Below are 14,280 nucleotides of genomic sequence, written 5' to 3' on the forward strand. Positions count from 1 at the left end.
TTTTTATTCGCAGCGAATAAAATGTCAGCTGCGAATGCGAATGCGAATATATTCGCATATTCGCAGGGCTTCAAAAACCCAAACCCTGGCGAAACGGCCCCTGGTTCTATAGCATCAAACTAACATGTATTTTAATCAAAACCTCACCGCCTGTATAGCGAAGTGAGAGCTAGAGACTATATCGCGATTCCCGCGTCGGAAGTGGCAGTCGAGAGACCGTTCAATAGCGGCAGGGATATGCTGGGCCTTCGTAGACACTCACTAAGTGGGACACTATGAGGAAGCTTGTTTTTTTAAGGGAAATGTACTCCGGCGACGAATGAGAAAGTGCGGGTTTGGTTATTTGTAGCGTTATGCGCTGGGCCTTTTGTGGCGGGTGTGTGCCGGTGTGCCAGTAATATGTGCGAATATTGCGAATATTGCGAATAATTGTTTTCTATTCGCATTCGCATTCGTAAGCATGCAAGATCCAATTATTCGCATGCGAATTGCGAATATTCGTACGAATGCGAACATATTCGTCATTCGTGTCCACCCCTAATGATTGAACAAGTTCAGTTTGGTTTGCCGATCGAGAGGTTATCATTACAATTCCAAGTATTTCTACTTGCTGGGCGATAGGCATATTCAAACCAAGGCAGATGCTGGGCAGCAATACGATTGCGCAATAATGTAAATTGCTGGACTCTTCTACGCTATTCCAGTTCACGTAAGTGGTACGTGCCCGCTTCGAGCTGGTCAGCAGCCGACGTCATCGGCAAGCGAAACTCCGCGGGCATTCTAAGACTCATCGAACGACAAAGGAGTCTTTTCCGCTGGCCATTTGCCTCATCTCCATAATAATATGCCGAACCCAAGTCTTTATATGTATCAGTGACTCTTAATTCCCGCGGTCTTTCGTGTGTAATATAACGCGTCCTGGCCAGCCCCGCGGACTGCGGACTACTCATCATTGTTCATGCTGTCTAAGTATTGCCACGGCATGACCATGATGACAGTCTCATCGCTCGACTCCAACTCTACCTCCCTTGCCGAGAACTCCTCCTCCCGGGCTGTATGTACTGCTCCTGTTATTTCGTTATTTCACAACTCTCTGGAACTCACGGCTAATATATTTTGTGTTCGCACCAGTGCGACTCCTGCCGATCAAGAAAGGTCTGAGTCCGCACCTTTGCTTACAACGTCAGGAACTAGTCCTAACTCTGTCTCCTAGATCAAATGCGACCGCAAAGAGCCTTGTCTTCAGTGCACTTTAAGAGACGTCGTCTGTGTCTATTCTGCACGCAAGAAGCGGAAACGTAGAATCTGTCCTGAAGAAGCTGATGACGATCTCAACCATGCTAAGGTCGTCGAATTCGAGACAACCACAACTGCAACTCCTCAACAGAATGGACACGCAGATGCACACTTGGATCAGACAACCAAAGGTCGGCTAGGTGCAATTGAGTACCACCTCGAGCAATTGAGCTCCCTATTGGATCAGCAGCAGGCAGCCCAGGAAACGCTGTCTAATCACCGTCGGATTGTAAATCCCCGGCTTACGCTCCCAACCATTGATGAGATTTCATCTGCTAACAAGACCGAGAATGCCAGCGCGTCTCTGGTTGCTAAAGTCCACGATCAATTGCGCCATCTAGGCACGTCGTCATTACTTTCCATGTCCATGGACTCGCGAGATCGAGTGATGTCCAACGGAGATGCACACGGCGAACGCGACCGTTCATTCCTACGATGGTCAAGCGAATTAGCGGAAAAGACAACTGTCGGTCTGTCCGAGGAGGTTGCTGATAGTCTTGCTATTGATTCCCATCGTCCTTGGCTACCAAATCAGAGGCACGGTTTGGAACTCCTCGACTGTGAGTATGCATTGATTTATTTGTCTGTAATGGTATCTAATTTGATAAACTCGACTCAGATTTTATGGACAACGTGATTTCCATCCATCCGGTACTCCACATATCGCTGGCGAAAGCTATTCGGGATACTATTTACAGTCCATATTTCTATAGCGACAAGTATTTCGTACAAAAGTTGGCCTGCGCAAGTTACATGATGATCCAATCATTGCAACATGCAGAGTTTCCATACTTCAAGAAAGTCATCGATGGCATACCTATCGAAAATCTTCTGTTCCGCAATATCTTCCTCATTTTGCGCGATGTGCGGGTGCTGTTTGTCCCCTCACTTCTCAACATCCAAGTCCTGTTCATTGCGGCGATATCTTCTAAACAAATTTACAATCCCGGCTTGTGTTGGACTATCATTTCTCATGCATCTCGTCATTGTCTCGATCTGGGCCTGAATCGTCAGTCCAATGGTGTGTTAGTGAACAATCGTGACGCGTCTAGTGGCATTGACGCGGGGATGGTCTACGGCGAGGACGCAAGCGCGTACAGTGAACAATCGCGTCTATTTTGGTCGTGTTTCGTCGTTGATAAAGTCATGTCGCTGACCTTTGGAAGATCCCCAAGTTTTCAGACACGTGACTGTTCAGTTCCAGTCCCACCACAGAAGCCATACTCTGCCGCAGATCCCGAGACACTTGGTTACTGGAAATATCGGAAGTCCATTGACATTGCGTTCATGTACGATGCGATTTATACACGACTATACTCTGCTGCCGCGGAGGCAGAGCTGGCTTCATTAGGTGCTGAAGGTTCGATTGAGCGGACGCGCAGGCGGGGAGACGTCGTAGAGAAGTTGCACAAGGAAGCCGACATGTTGTTGAACAATAATTTGTCATGGATCAAGGATGTAAGGAACGGCGGTGGTTCGGAATGCCACGAGCTAGCAGATAGCCTTGCTACGGAGATTCATTATGTGCATTGCGTCTGCCTTACTATGATTCATCGAGTTCACGCGTCGGTGTCAGCTGAATCAAGGGAAATTTATGTCAGGGTCTCTCGTCAGGCCCTTCAATTGTTCAAGCAGATTTTGGATGAGCAGCCGAACGAATTACAACGCCAGGCGACTACTTCTTGGGCGTTGGTGTTTCAGCCCTTCGCACCCTTCTTTGGAGTTTTCAACGCTATTGCTGACAACGGCTCGGGAGTCGATCTGGACGAGATTGATTTGTCGTCGTTGCAGTGCATTACGTGGGAGTTGCAAAAGCTTAACAAAGAAGCGAGTGGAAGCGGAGTTCTCCGGAGATTGTCAGGGTTGGCTAACGAATTCACTGACGTTGCCACGGAGATCATTGGCCAGAGAAAAGGACAGTTGGGTCACATCCGCACTGACACTATCGATGCGACGTCCGCGGAATATTCTGCTCTCTTTGGGTTGTCTGCCACTGGGTCGCAAATTGCCATGCCTGTTACTGATAACTCGAATACTTCGGGTTCTTGTGACACTGAATCATACTCTGAGGCCGCGCGACAGACGACCCTCCCATCATGGCTAGAGTTCTTGTCGGATGACATCACTAGCGGTGGCGTCGATTGGATGGATACAGATGGATTGTTGGAAAATGCTCGTAGTCCGCCAGCGAATGATGGCGAGATTAATGTTGTTGCTGACTTTCTGCAGAGCGTTTCTCGTCAACAATGAATTTATGTGTGACAAGTACGGAAATAGTACGGACAACTGTATATAGACTTATCGTTTTGGAACAATCGCATTAGTTTGGAGGAAAGGTGGGGTCTGGTTGGCGCACGGGTTATATTATTTTTCTTGACTAGCACTTAATACCTAGGACCCTAGATTCATAAGCTCTGTTGCGTTTTCTGGACATCAAAACGTGGTGTTTAAGTAGATTAGATAATAAGTGGACGCCATTTTTTAATATAATGGCTTGCGCCGCCAATTGAAGCAATGATTGAGACCTAATTACTGCGCCAAATATTGCCTTCAAGTCACTAGCTTGTCGCTAGGGCCGGACACGATATCGTCGGGGTTTTCCATTAGCCATAACGCTATTGTCGCCCTATTTGATTAACAACTGGGCGATATGCGCAAGGATTAAATGCCAGGATAAATTTATAGCCCTTTAAAAATAGCGTTTAGGGTTTAACAATGATGGTTAAGTTAAGGATGATTTATTAAATATTAATATGGTAATTCATAAATATCAATGCTCCCTGCTGGGGACTTTGGCTTGCACTTAATTGCCCAATTACTTTTCAGTCTTTCTATCTCAGGGCTCTTTCTTTACCGTGACGAGGATCACGTGGAACCTGGGCGATACAATACGCTACTATTCATCCATATCGTATATCGATTGTATCGCCTTTTGATATCCTGCCGATAATATCGCCTGGATTTTCTCTCGCAATTATTATCGTATGGCTGGCAGTATCGTGTGCAGAACTACTTATCGCGAGGTCCCGGGCGGATCCTGTCTTTTTGTCAGCTATGACCGTAAATAATAATCCAATATCAAATCTAGTCTTCTTTATGCGCTGACTATTATTGGGGAAGTTGTGAGTCAAAATCAGTTTTGGCTGATTATTGATTTTTTGTCCAGGTGTTGTACACTGCTTTCGTTCGGCCGGGTAGCGCACGTGCTAATAGCTTGCCGTGCTCCCAGGCTCCCGGATTGAAGCTCGCTAAGGGCGGAGCGGGTTTTAGGCGCGCCGGGGAATAGAGCGAACTTCCTGAAATCACTAGTAGTCGAACTCCACGACAGGCTCATTGACTGAATCTGTCTCCAGTCCTCGTAACATCTCGTCCACCTTGCCTGCTCTCGATCAACGACTCAAGGCGTTGTGTTGCTCTGCTCGTCTGTCTCCGGCGACGTATATTCCTGACTAGGTCCTGTCGCGTCGTTCCGCTGCTTCAGCCGCGGGGTGGGTTACTTCGTAATCGTATTAATACAGGTAAGCTGCCTGGCGCATCTCAGCGTTAGTATACCCTCCTTCCACGCGTCGTTCTAACTCCAGCAAGGTGTGTTTCGCCCGTGGCAAAGCAAAGAGCCATATTGCACGGCAGTTATTTGCATTCTGCCTGGAGATAACAGGTCGCGTTCTGGACCGAGGGTGCTGGTTGTATTTGACTTCGCATTCCTCTGACATGTCTCGACTCTTATAGGGAGATCCCCTGCGTCATCAAATAAATTCGTGCGGTTCTGAAATACTTTTGGAATCTTCAGTATTCTAACGTTGTCAACGTGCTTCTTATTTGAGAAATCAGCTATTGAGTAGTTACTATCGTCGTTTCTCCGTTTGGTTGGCCCGCCAATTATCAGTCTCACACACCGCGCCACACCTATCGCCTGAGCTGTAGCACGAACTTTGACATTAAGAGTAGCAGTCGTACATATTTTTGTGTACTTGGGCGTTCACTTTTCGCTAGCGGTGTTAGTCGCTGATCTAACGGGTTGTTCGATCCTGCTGCGAGAGGATTTTACTTATTTTTATCTCGCAAGTCCTACCGGAATCAATACGCTGTCGGCTATCGGCAGAATAAACATGTCCGATCTTGAGAGCAGCAACAGTGGGACTCCCGCAAGCGCATCATCCCAATTGGAAACCAGAGCAATTCTAAGTGACGGGGTCGCTATGTCAATTCCGTCAGCGAGATATCGAGCTCATCACATCGAATCGGGTAGCAGTCAGAAGACGATGGATTATGGACAGCAACAAATCCATCAACAACCTATTTCTCAGCGACGTCACACTTTCTCGCATGGATATATGAGCCGATCTGCTCCGTCGACGCCAATACTAGGAGGGCATAGCCAACAGGGCCATGGCGGCGGATATTTCAGAGGCCTTCCTATGGCTCCAGCAGCTGGCTTGTATACGTTCGATAGCCATTCCATACCGTCATCATCTTCCAGCAGAGCCGTTTCTCCGCGTCGAGGAGAGTCGTCGCCGACGTCAGTGTACGAGTCTCCGAATGGTGACCTTTCTCGCAGTCCGTCACCCACAACCCACAATTCGGCGAACGAGTCCACTCAATCACCTCATCTATCTACGCCACCAAAGTCGTACGGTAGTAATTGGTTCAACTTTTCTGGTTGCCAATATGAGACGGCGTTGATAAACGCGCGGAGAAGAATACCGTATTCGCTTGGCACAGGTCCTCTTCCTCCAATGCCGGTGTCAATGATCAAGGAGACTCTATCAGTTCGAGACGAGGCGATTCTAACAAAGGATATAGAGAACTTGTTCGGCGAGTTATTGCTTACCGACGACAGTGCCTGTCGACGGCGGAAATTTATTGAAAAGTTGCAACTATTGTTGAATGAAGAGTGGCCGGGCAATGATATCCGCGTACATCCATTTGGAAGTACGGAGAATTTACTATGTTCTAACGATTCGGATGTTGACGTGTGCATATCAACGCCGTGGAAGAGGTTGGAGGATACGTGTATGCTGGCAAAATTTTGGGCAAATCGTATGTCGTGAGGACCTTTATGCGGAAGTATTGGCTAATTTGGTGTTAGACAGCATGGAACGAGTTATTTGCGTGCCAGGCGCTAAAGTGCCGATAGTAAAAATATGGGATCCAGAATATGATGTTGCTTGCGATATGAACGTCAACAATATGCTCGCTCTCGAGAATACGAAGATGATTAAGACATATGTTCAGATCGACCCCCGAGTTCGTCCGCTGGCCATGATTATTAAACATTGGACTAAGCAGCGTGCGCTCAATGATGCCGCTGGAGGGGGCACACTCTCTTCATATTCATGGATATGCTTAATTATCAACTTCCTTCAACTTCGGACCCCGCCAATTCTACCAGTTCTTCATAAGATTGTCTCGGGGATACGGCCAGAGAAAGTAGTTAATGGTGTAGACATTTCGTTCTGCGACGATCTTGAGTACTGCGTGGGCTATGGAGAGGGGAATACGGAGTCACTGGGGCAACTGCTATTCGAATTTTTCAAATGGTACGCGTATGACTTCGATTACGACAGCCATGTTGTTTCCGTTCGCCAGGGACGGTTATTATCGAAGGCCGAAAAGGGTTGGGACACTCTGCAAAATAACCGCTTCTGCATTGAGGAGCCGCTTGTTACATCTCGTAACCTCGGAAATACAGCGGATGATATATCAGCCAAAGGAATTGTACAAGAGTTCCGACGAGCATATGGAATCTTGTCCAGCGAAGCCAATTTGGCTAAATGTGTCAAGAAATTCGAATTTCCTGACGATGATAGTCATGTCGTTATGGCGAATAGGATAGGGCTTATCATGGGAAATGGTGCTGGCAGACGAATAACACGAAGCGTGTCCAGCTCAGGAAGCAGTACCAGAAGTATCAGCGGGCGATCATTTGCTCGTGGTGGATTTTACCGGTCGCAGTTGTACCGGAAGGGAGGTACTGGGACGTACCAAGGGAATAGTATGGCCCCAGGAGGTGTTTATCCTCCTCCCATGTTCAAGCTGCCCACGGAGTATGGCATAATGCCAATATACTCCATGACTCCCGAAGGCTACCCGATCGCCATTGCACAACCAACGCCGATGACAAAGTCCGGCAGCACCTCCAATGCAGAGGGATCGTATGCGAGTGAGGGGACAAAGTCATCTAATAGCGTTTCCAGTGCGCAGTTTGGCTATATCATTCCTGCATACTTTCCTAATCCGAGATATCCGCTGTATTACCAGCCTGCCTATGAGGAGGCACAGGCTAGCGCAACCATTAATCCTCCTGTTTCAGAGACGAGCGAGATCAGGTCTGGTAGGGCGCGCTCATTATCGCCGAGCCGTCAATCGATACGCCATCGCAAGCATCGCAATTCCCAGAATGATCTTCAAGACCAACATCATGCGGGCCTGAATCATAATTATTCGGGATATCCACCGTCACATCATCAGCAAAGCAAGAGGTTCACATTTCGGGACAGTAATGGGAACATGCCTCCCAGAGCGAGGTCTGAATATCTGCCGCAGTCATCGGAGAGCGGGTCTGATTTGTCGGATATCTCACCTGACGTTCCTCCACATGTTTATCCGGCGATAACACCGCCTGATTGTAGATTGGATGGCTTGGTAAACGATGTTGATGACGACTATGACCTTAAATTATCGTCATTACATATTAGTGGTCGTTCAGATCAGGTTGACATCGTGGTCGTCGATGACGAGGAAGGGGACATGACAACGGATAGTGAAGGTGCGACGTTTGTTGCTCAGAAGGAGTTGGTAGATCGAATGCAAGGAATTGGTCGCCCTGGCTATCCGTCGCCGCCTGCATCAAGATCTTCCTCCACGTCACTTCCAGCCCCAATGTCTGCAACAGCAAAGTCGGTTTTCGCAGGTGCTTGTTCTGCAGAGAGTGAAGCGGAAGGTGAAAATGGAAACAAGGCTAGTGGTCCAGTTATCGTCAATGGCGACTTATCATCTCGAGTACCTCGGGTCATGGCCTTAATGGAGGATAGCCAACCGCGCGAGCTTCCCAGCAGCCGATCAGGGTCAAAGTCATACGCAGATGTTCTAATGGATCAGCGTAACTCTCTGCCGAAGAGTGAACCTGTCTCTGCAATCGAAAAGTCATCATCAAATTTGTTCGGAAATAGTAACGATATTGGGAAATTGCTGGACTCGTCGCTAGCTGAGTTTGGAACGAATCAGTTGAATAGAAGGAGCGGCATGCGCAACCTCAATCGTACGGCGAGGGATATCCAACACAACGATGATGATACAGAGTTTTGGGCTGTGAGCGGCGGTTCACATGGTGGTAGCCTCAGCGGAGCCTCACATGTGCTCGTCCAGTCAGCAACGATAACCGTACCGGTGAGTAATGGAGCATTGTCGTATTCTGCGGCTGCCGCAGGGTCAATATCTACTGGTTCGTCTAAGCCAAACCCTTCGATGGCAAATGGAATTGTTGGTGGCGGCAGCGGTAGTATTACCGGTAAGCAGAATCAGTGGACCACCTCGACATCGAAGAGGTCTCGCAAGAAAAAGAATGCCTCCAAGAAGGAAGATGGTACGGCGTCAACGTTGATCTCAGAGGAGCTTGTTAAAGGCGGATAAGCCACAGCTATGGTACTAGCAATAGTATCACTTTTAGTCACGTTCAGATACCGCCACGTTGGTCTAGTTAGATCCCTTGTTATATATTTATATATAATCATTGTCATTTTGTTTTTGTATGGTTTTGTGAGGTTTGCGTTTGATTTGAGTACGCTGTGCATTCTTGGTATGCGGGACTGTCATTAAGTTTTGTGCATTGTATTTACAACTGCGGGTTTCTTTGTTTAACGTTATTTAATACTCTTCTTGTACTTATTATTACCATATGCATGACCGGATTGATTGAAGAATTTGATTGAACGAAGATAGTGTTGGGCGATAGTGTATCATGAGTTCTCGAAGTTTTGTTTGTTGTTTGTAGTTTGTTTTGTGAGTGTCTGTTTAATATATAGTGAAGTATATATTGTTATCACCATTTGGAGACTCCGAGCTGTTGTAGATATTCGATCACTGTTGGTCGCCGATTAGGGAAGTTTCGTATCTCCGTATGCTTCTGTCGATGGCTCCTAGCCGATCCTCAATCTCCGCCCAGGCTTGATTGGCACCGGCTACAGAACGAGCGAGCAATCGCTCAAATAATGCGACGGACCGGACAATCAGCAAGGCAGCCTCTTGTTCGACAGCGATCATTTGTCCATGGAGAGCGGTCACTTCGAATGCTTGCTCTACTGAACGGATCCACACCTGTGGGGAATTGAGAGTTATTTCTGCCAAAGATGTGACGGTTGGCAGCGAGGAAGAGAGGTATGCAATGTCGTTTGAGTGGGCCAGAGCGATTGTTGTTTGGTGTGCTGCCTGAGCCTCGTTGGGTGCACGTTTACTCCGCTTATCATCAACGAGATTCGGATCTGCAATCGCTTATTAGTTAAATCGCTCGATCGATTCAAAGAAGGACGTGCCTAATGCCAGGTACTTTTGAAGAATACTATCTTCCTGGACTAAAGATTGGATCGATTGAAAGAGACTAGCAAGATGCTCGATAACTGAGATGCCGGGTACATGAGGTCGTACCGAACTCGTAGACGTCTGTACCAGCGCAAGATAGTGCTCCAGCTTGGCAACTCGCGTCTCAATGGCATCCATAACGGCGAAGACGCGTTAAATGCTACGTTCACTCTGTTGCGGACAGCAAAGATCTCGCGATAGGTAAGAACGTGGACTAGGGATTGATTTCGTCGTCTTCAAGCCTCGCGTCATCAGCCGCACGGGTAAACGGTCGGCAGCCGGCATACGTGCAGCGACGTTGTCTGCACAGTTGGGCCGCGGAACAGCCGAAATAAATAACATTACGACGGGACGGATATGCCACAGAGGTGACATGTCACTCATGCTCAGGTTGGAGTCTAATGTTAGCGACGACGCATCGGCGGGGCGAGACTCGTCACTGCTAAGCCGCCGCTATCTGGCACATGTGTCTCAATGTACAACCTTTAGGGCTCAAATGCGGTTATATCTCTCGTCCTTTCCCGTCAAAGTAGAGGGAGAGATAAAGAGTCGATCTTGTTGAGGCGCAGCCCTAACCTTGGCTGGCTTTGCGAGCCGATCCGCTGATTGCTCTTGCTACGACTTCCAGTTTGCCGCTCGCTCGCCTTCTCTCCTCTCTCCTCTATCCCATAGTCCATCATCACCACCCCCCCTCGTCATATACATTATTTCTTACTGTTCGCTGCCCGCTTTCACCCTACAGCAGCACAATGAAATTCATCGTTGCCATCACCACTTTCTCAGCGATTGCTTCGGCTTTCGTCCTTCCTGAAGGCTTCAAGTCGGGAGCCGCCGCTGAGGCTCCTCTGCTCACCACGTCCACCGCTGCCGAGCACATCATCCCTGACTCCTACATCATTGTGTTCAAGGACCATGTGAACGAGGACTCTGCCAGCTCCCACCATAACTGGGTCCGCTCTGCGCACGACACATCCATGAAGAAGCGTGGCCTTGAGAACCCGTTTCTGTCGTCCGGTCTGGAGCATGGTCTTAAGCACGTCTACTCTTTGGCCAGCAGCTTCAAGGGCTACTCCGGTCGGTTCGAAGCATCTACTATCGAGCAGATTCGAAGACACCCTGATGTGAGTATCGTTCTGTCCTTTGCCACTGTTGTGGTGTGGTCATCACAACCTCGTTGATGGCCCGCGCTATGCTACTTTAGGAAGCTTGTCTGCTGACATAATCCGGAATAGGTCCTCTATGTTGAGCGTGACTCAATGGTCTACGCATCTGAGCTCGAGACCGAGAAGAACTCGCCATGGGGTCTTGCCCGTGTCTCTCACCGACCCGCCTTGAACTTTGGCACGTTCAACAAGTACCTTTACGACTCGGAGGGTGGTGCCGGTGTTACCGCCTACGTTATTGATACTGGCATCAACACTGACCACGTCGACTTCGAGGGCCGTGCCGTCTGGGGCAAGACCATTCCTTCTGGTGATGTCGATGCTGATGGAAACGGCCATGGCACTCACTGCTCCGGTACCGTTGCTGGTAAGAAGTACGGTGTTGCCAAGAAGTCAACAGTCGTTGCTATTAAAGTCTTGAAGTCCAACGGCTCCGGCACAATGTCGGATGTCATTAAGGGCGTTGAGTTTGCTGCTGAGTCGCACGTGAAAGAGTCCAAGGCCGGCAAGAAGGGCTTCAAGGGCTCTGTTGCCAATATGTCACTTGGTGGTGGCAAGTCCCCGGCTCTCGACATGGCTGTCAACGCGGCTGTTGACCTCGGCATTCACTTCGCTGTTGCTGCCGGTAACGACAACGCTGATGCATGCTCTTACTCTCCTGCTTCTGCTGAGAAAGCTGTCACTGTTGGAGCTTCCACACTCGGGGATGAGCGTGCTTACTTTTCCAACTATGGCAAGTGTGTTGACGTCTTCGGCCCTGGCTTGAACATTCAGTCCACTTGGATTGGTTCTCCCTATGCCCTGAACACCATTTCTGGTACCTCCATGGCCTCGCCTCACGTCTGCGGCTTATTGGCTTACTTCGTGTCGCTCCAACCTGAGAGCGACTCCGAGTACGCCTCATCTTCCCTTACCCCCGCCAAGCTTAAGGAGAACTTGATTTCTTATGCTACCGCTGATGTTCTTTCTGGCATCCCAGAAGGTACCCCGAACTTGTTGGTCTTCAATGGCGCGGGTGCCAACCTTTCTGGCTTTTGGGGCAACTAGATATTTAATTAAGCCATTATCGTTCAATCTTTCGGGGGTGACATAGTTGTCGGATGCATTTCTATGTTAATGATGACCTGAGGGGCGGGCATAGTGCGGGATCCTTGATATTGATTTCTATTTTCTTAGTATATGTGGAGTGAGTAGGTTCTTTGTTTGCACGAATTATTGGCTTGGGGTGCCTGGGGGGTTTGTTAATGTGTGCTCATTATGTTTGCCATGTATGGTTCTGCTTTGTTTGTTTCATAATATATATCCGACATAGGTTCTTGTTAGGTGGACATATTGGTTAGTTAGTTTGGAGTACTCGTTGTATATGTTGCTACTGCCATCACGTTAAATATACGTATATACAATCTGTCTTACTACAATGTCCAATGATATTCTAATATACTGAATCACGTGTCAACCACCGTTAATCTGCAGTTGCGGATATTGCTTGCTCTGTCGTAATCTCATTACCTATTTCATTTAGCAAAATCGAATAGGTCCGAAAATGTGAGAGCAACAGGACGTGATAAAGATGTCTAAAAGGTGTCTGATATATGGCACGTAGTCCGATCGAGCACTCAATCAAATAATAATTGAGAGCTAACCCATGGCCACATCTACTTGCTGGGTATATGTTTCGTAGGCACCATGTCGTCCTACATGACCATGGCAACTAGTCCTGTTTCTAGCTCAAATGCAGACAGACGAAGACATGGCCTGCCGACATGCAGCTTTTAACTGCCTGTGTGTTGCCAGAAGATTGATCTACACTCGTTAAATCCATCACGCAATAAATTTGTCGTGCTCTATTATATCTGATGCTTTGTCAGTGTTATGCTTTTGCAGGTCGAGCTTTGTGCAGGATAATACTATCGAGCTTTGTGCAGGATAATACTATCCTAGAGATGGAAGAGTAACGCTAAAGCGCTGCGCCACAGTTGAATGATAATATCCAAATTTGTGTATATGCACGTGTCCAATAATAATAGCTCGGCTGCAAACCGTCGTATAAATCGTTGTACGCGGGGGAACGAGCGAACACAAAATTACAGTCGACCCATCCCGAATTGAGCAGAACTCCCACTTCACAAATCGCCGGATTTAGTGCTGCGGCGATTGTATGTTTCTGAGCCCAACACGAGCTGCTCCACATGATAACACAATTCACTGTTTCCGGATACCAATATCATAGAAAATGTCTCGAGTAGGAGTGATGGTCCTTGGCCCGGCGGGCGTCGGCAAGGTATGTCTCTATATGCTGTCTGTGAACGCAAGAGTCTAATCTGAGCTAATAGAGCACATTTTGCGCATCACTGTTAAATCACATACAGAGTATAGGACGACGGGCACATTTAGTCAATTTGGATCCAGCAGCAGAACCAGGCGAATACGAATTTACTGTCGATATCCGCGATTTAATATCTCTCGAAGATGTTATGGAAGAAATGTCATTTGGGCCGAATGGCGGATTGCTATATTGCTTCGAGTAAGTACGCAGCCGACATGCACGAGCGACAGGATCTGATAGGTCACAGTTTTTTGATGAGTCATTTAGACTGGTTAGATGAAGAAATTGGCGATTACCAAGAGGAATTTCTAATATTCGATTGTCCAGGCAAGTCGTTGGTATACTCTCTTACAAGCAGGTCTAACCAAAACAGGCCAAATTGAATTGTATACGCATATCCCAGTTCTCCCTACACTTGCTAAGCATCTATCGCAAAACCTCGGATTCTCACTCTGCGCAGCGTACCTTCTCGAAGCTCCTTTTGTGATCGACAAACCCAAATTTTTCTCAGGTGTTATGAGTGCAATGTCAGCTATGATCTTGCTCGAATTACCGCATATTAACATTCTCAGCAAGCTGGATCTTATCAAAGACGACGTCTCAAAACGGCAGATGAAGCAGTTTTTAAATCCTGACCCAACATTGTTATCGGGAATCAACTCGAGCACGAATCCGAAGTTTTACGATCTAAATAGGGCGTTGGTGCAGCTTATAGATGACTTTGGGATGGTTCAATTTCTGCCGCTCGATTCAACTGCGCCGGAAAGCGTGGGCACTATTCTGAGTTATATCGATGATGTAACACAGTGGGCGGAAGCTCAGGAGCCTAAGGAGCCAAAGGACGAGGTAATTGAGGACGACGACGAGTTTGGTCAAATGCTAGCAGCCGCAGGAGGTAACCAGGAGTGAGTGCTACTG

The 14,280-nt window shown here is 47.9% G+C and overlaps 5 protein-coding genes across 5 annotated transcripts; 4 read left to right on the forward strand and 1 right to left on the reverse strand.

Moving 5' to 3' along the window:
- Positions 1-805: 805 nt before the first annotated feature.
- On the forward strand, positions 806-3,891 carry POJ06DRAFT_259996 (uncharacterized protein). The gene is made up of 4 exons (XM_056188434.1): positions 806-1,054; positions 1,132-1,155; positions 1,214-1,856; positions 1,916-3,891. Exons 1-4 carry the CDS (start codon positions 959-961, stop codon positions 3,544-3,546), a joined length of 2,394 nt encoding a protein of 797 aa, XP_056041215.1. The 5' UTR covers positions 806-958; the 3' UTR covers positions 3,547-3,891.
- Positions 3,892-5,215: 1,324 nt separating this feature from the next.
- On the forward strand, positions 5,216-9,152 carry POJ06DRAFT_21168 (uncharacterized protein). Its single transcript, XM_056185450.1, has 2 exons — positions 5,216-6,336; positions 6,386-9,152. The coding sequence occupies exons 1-2, from the start codon at positions 5,406-5,408 to the stop codon at positions 8,926-8,928; spliced, it is 3,474 nt and encodes a 1,157-aa protein (XP_056041216.1). The 5' UTR covers positions 5,216-5,405; the 3' UTR covers positions 8,929-9,152.
- On the reverse strand, positions 9,152-10,194 carry POJ06DRAFT_21172 (uncharacterized protein). The gene is made up of 2 exons (XM_056185451.1): positions 9,828-10,194; positions 9,152-9,776 (listed from the first exon to the last, which is right to left on the reverse strand). The coding sequence occupies exons 1-2, from the start codon at positions 10,009-10,011 to the stop codon at positions 9,376-9,378; spliced, it is 585 nt and encodes a 194-aa protein (XP_056041217.1). The 5' UTR covers positions 10,012-10,194; the 3' UTR covers positions 9,152-9,375.
- Positions 10,195-10,511: 317 nt separating this feature from the next.
- Positions 10,512-12,455, forward strand: POJ06DRAFT_259998 (peptidase S8/S53 domain-containing protein). The gene is made up of 2 exons (XM_056188435.1): positions 10,512-10,994; positions 11,106-12,455. The coding sequence occupies exons 1-2, from the start codon at positions 10,623-10,625 to the stop codon at positions 12,081-12,083; spliced, it is 1,350 nt and encodes a 449-aa protein (XP_056041218.1). The 5' UTR covers positions 10,512-10,622; the 3' UTR covers positions 12,084-12,455.
- Positions 12,456-13,269: 814 nt separating this feature from the next.
- On the forward strand, positions 13,270-14,271 carry POJ06DRAFT_283149 (GPN-loop GTPase; the record flags this gene model as incomplete). Its single annotated transcript, XM_056190091.1, has 4 exons — positions 13,270-13,317; positions 13,370-13,560; positions 13,610-13,689; positions 13,736-14,271. 4 exons carry the CDS (start codon positions 13,270-13,272, stop codon positions 14,269-14,271), a joined length of 855 nt encoding a protein of 284 aa, XP_056041219.1.
- Between the last annotated feature and the right edge of the window lie 9 nt (positions 14,272-14,280).

This window comes from Lipomyces tetrasporus (assembly GCF_029532465.1).
Source record: "Lipomyces tetrasporus strain NRRL Y-64009 chromosome Unknown POJ06scaffold_10, whole genome shotgun sequence".
In the NCBI taxonomy this organism is placed as follows: Eukaryota; Fungi; Ascomycota; class Lipomycetes; order Lipomycetales; family Lipomycetaceae; genus Lipomyces; species Lipomyces tetrasporus.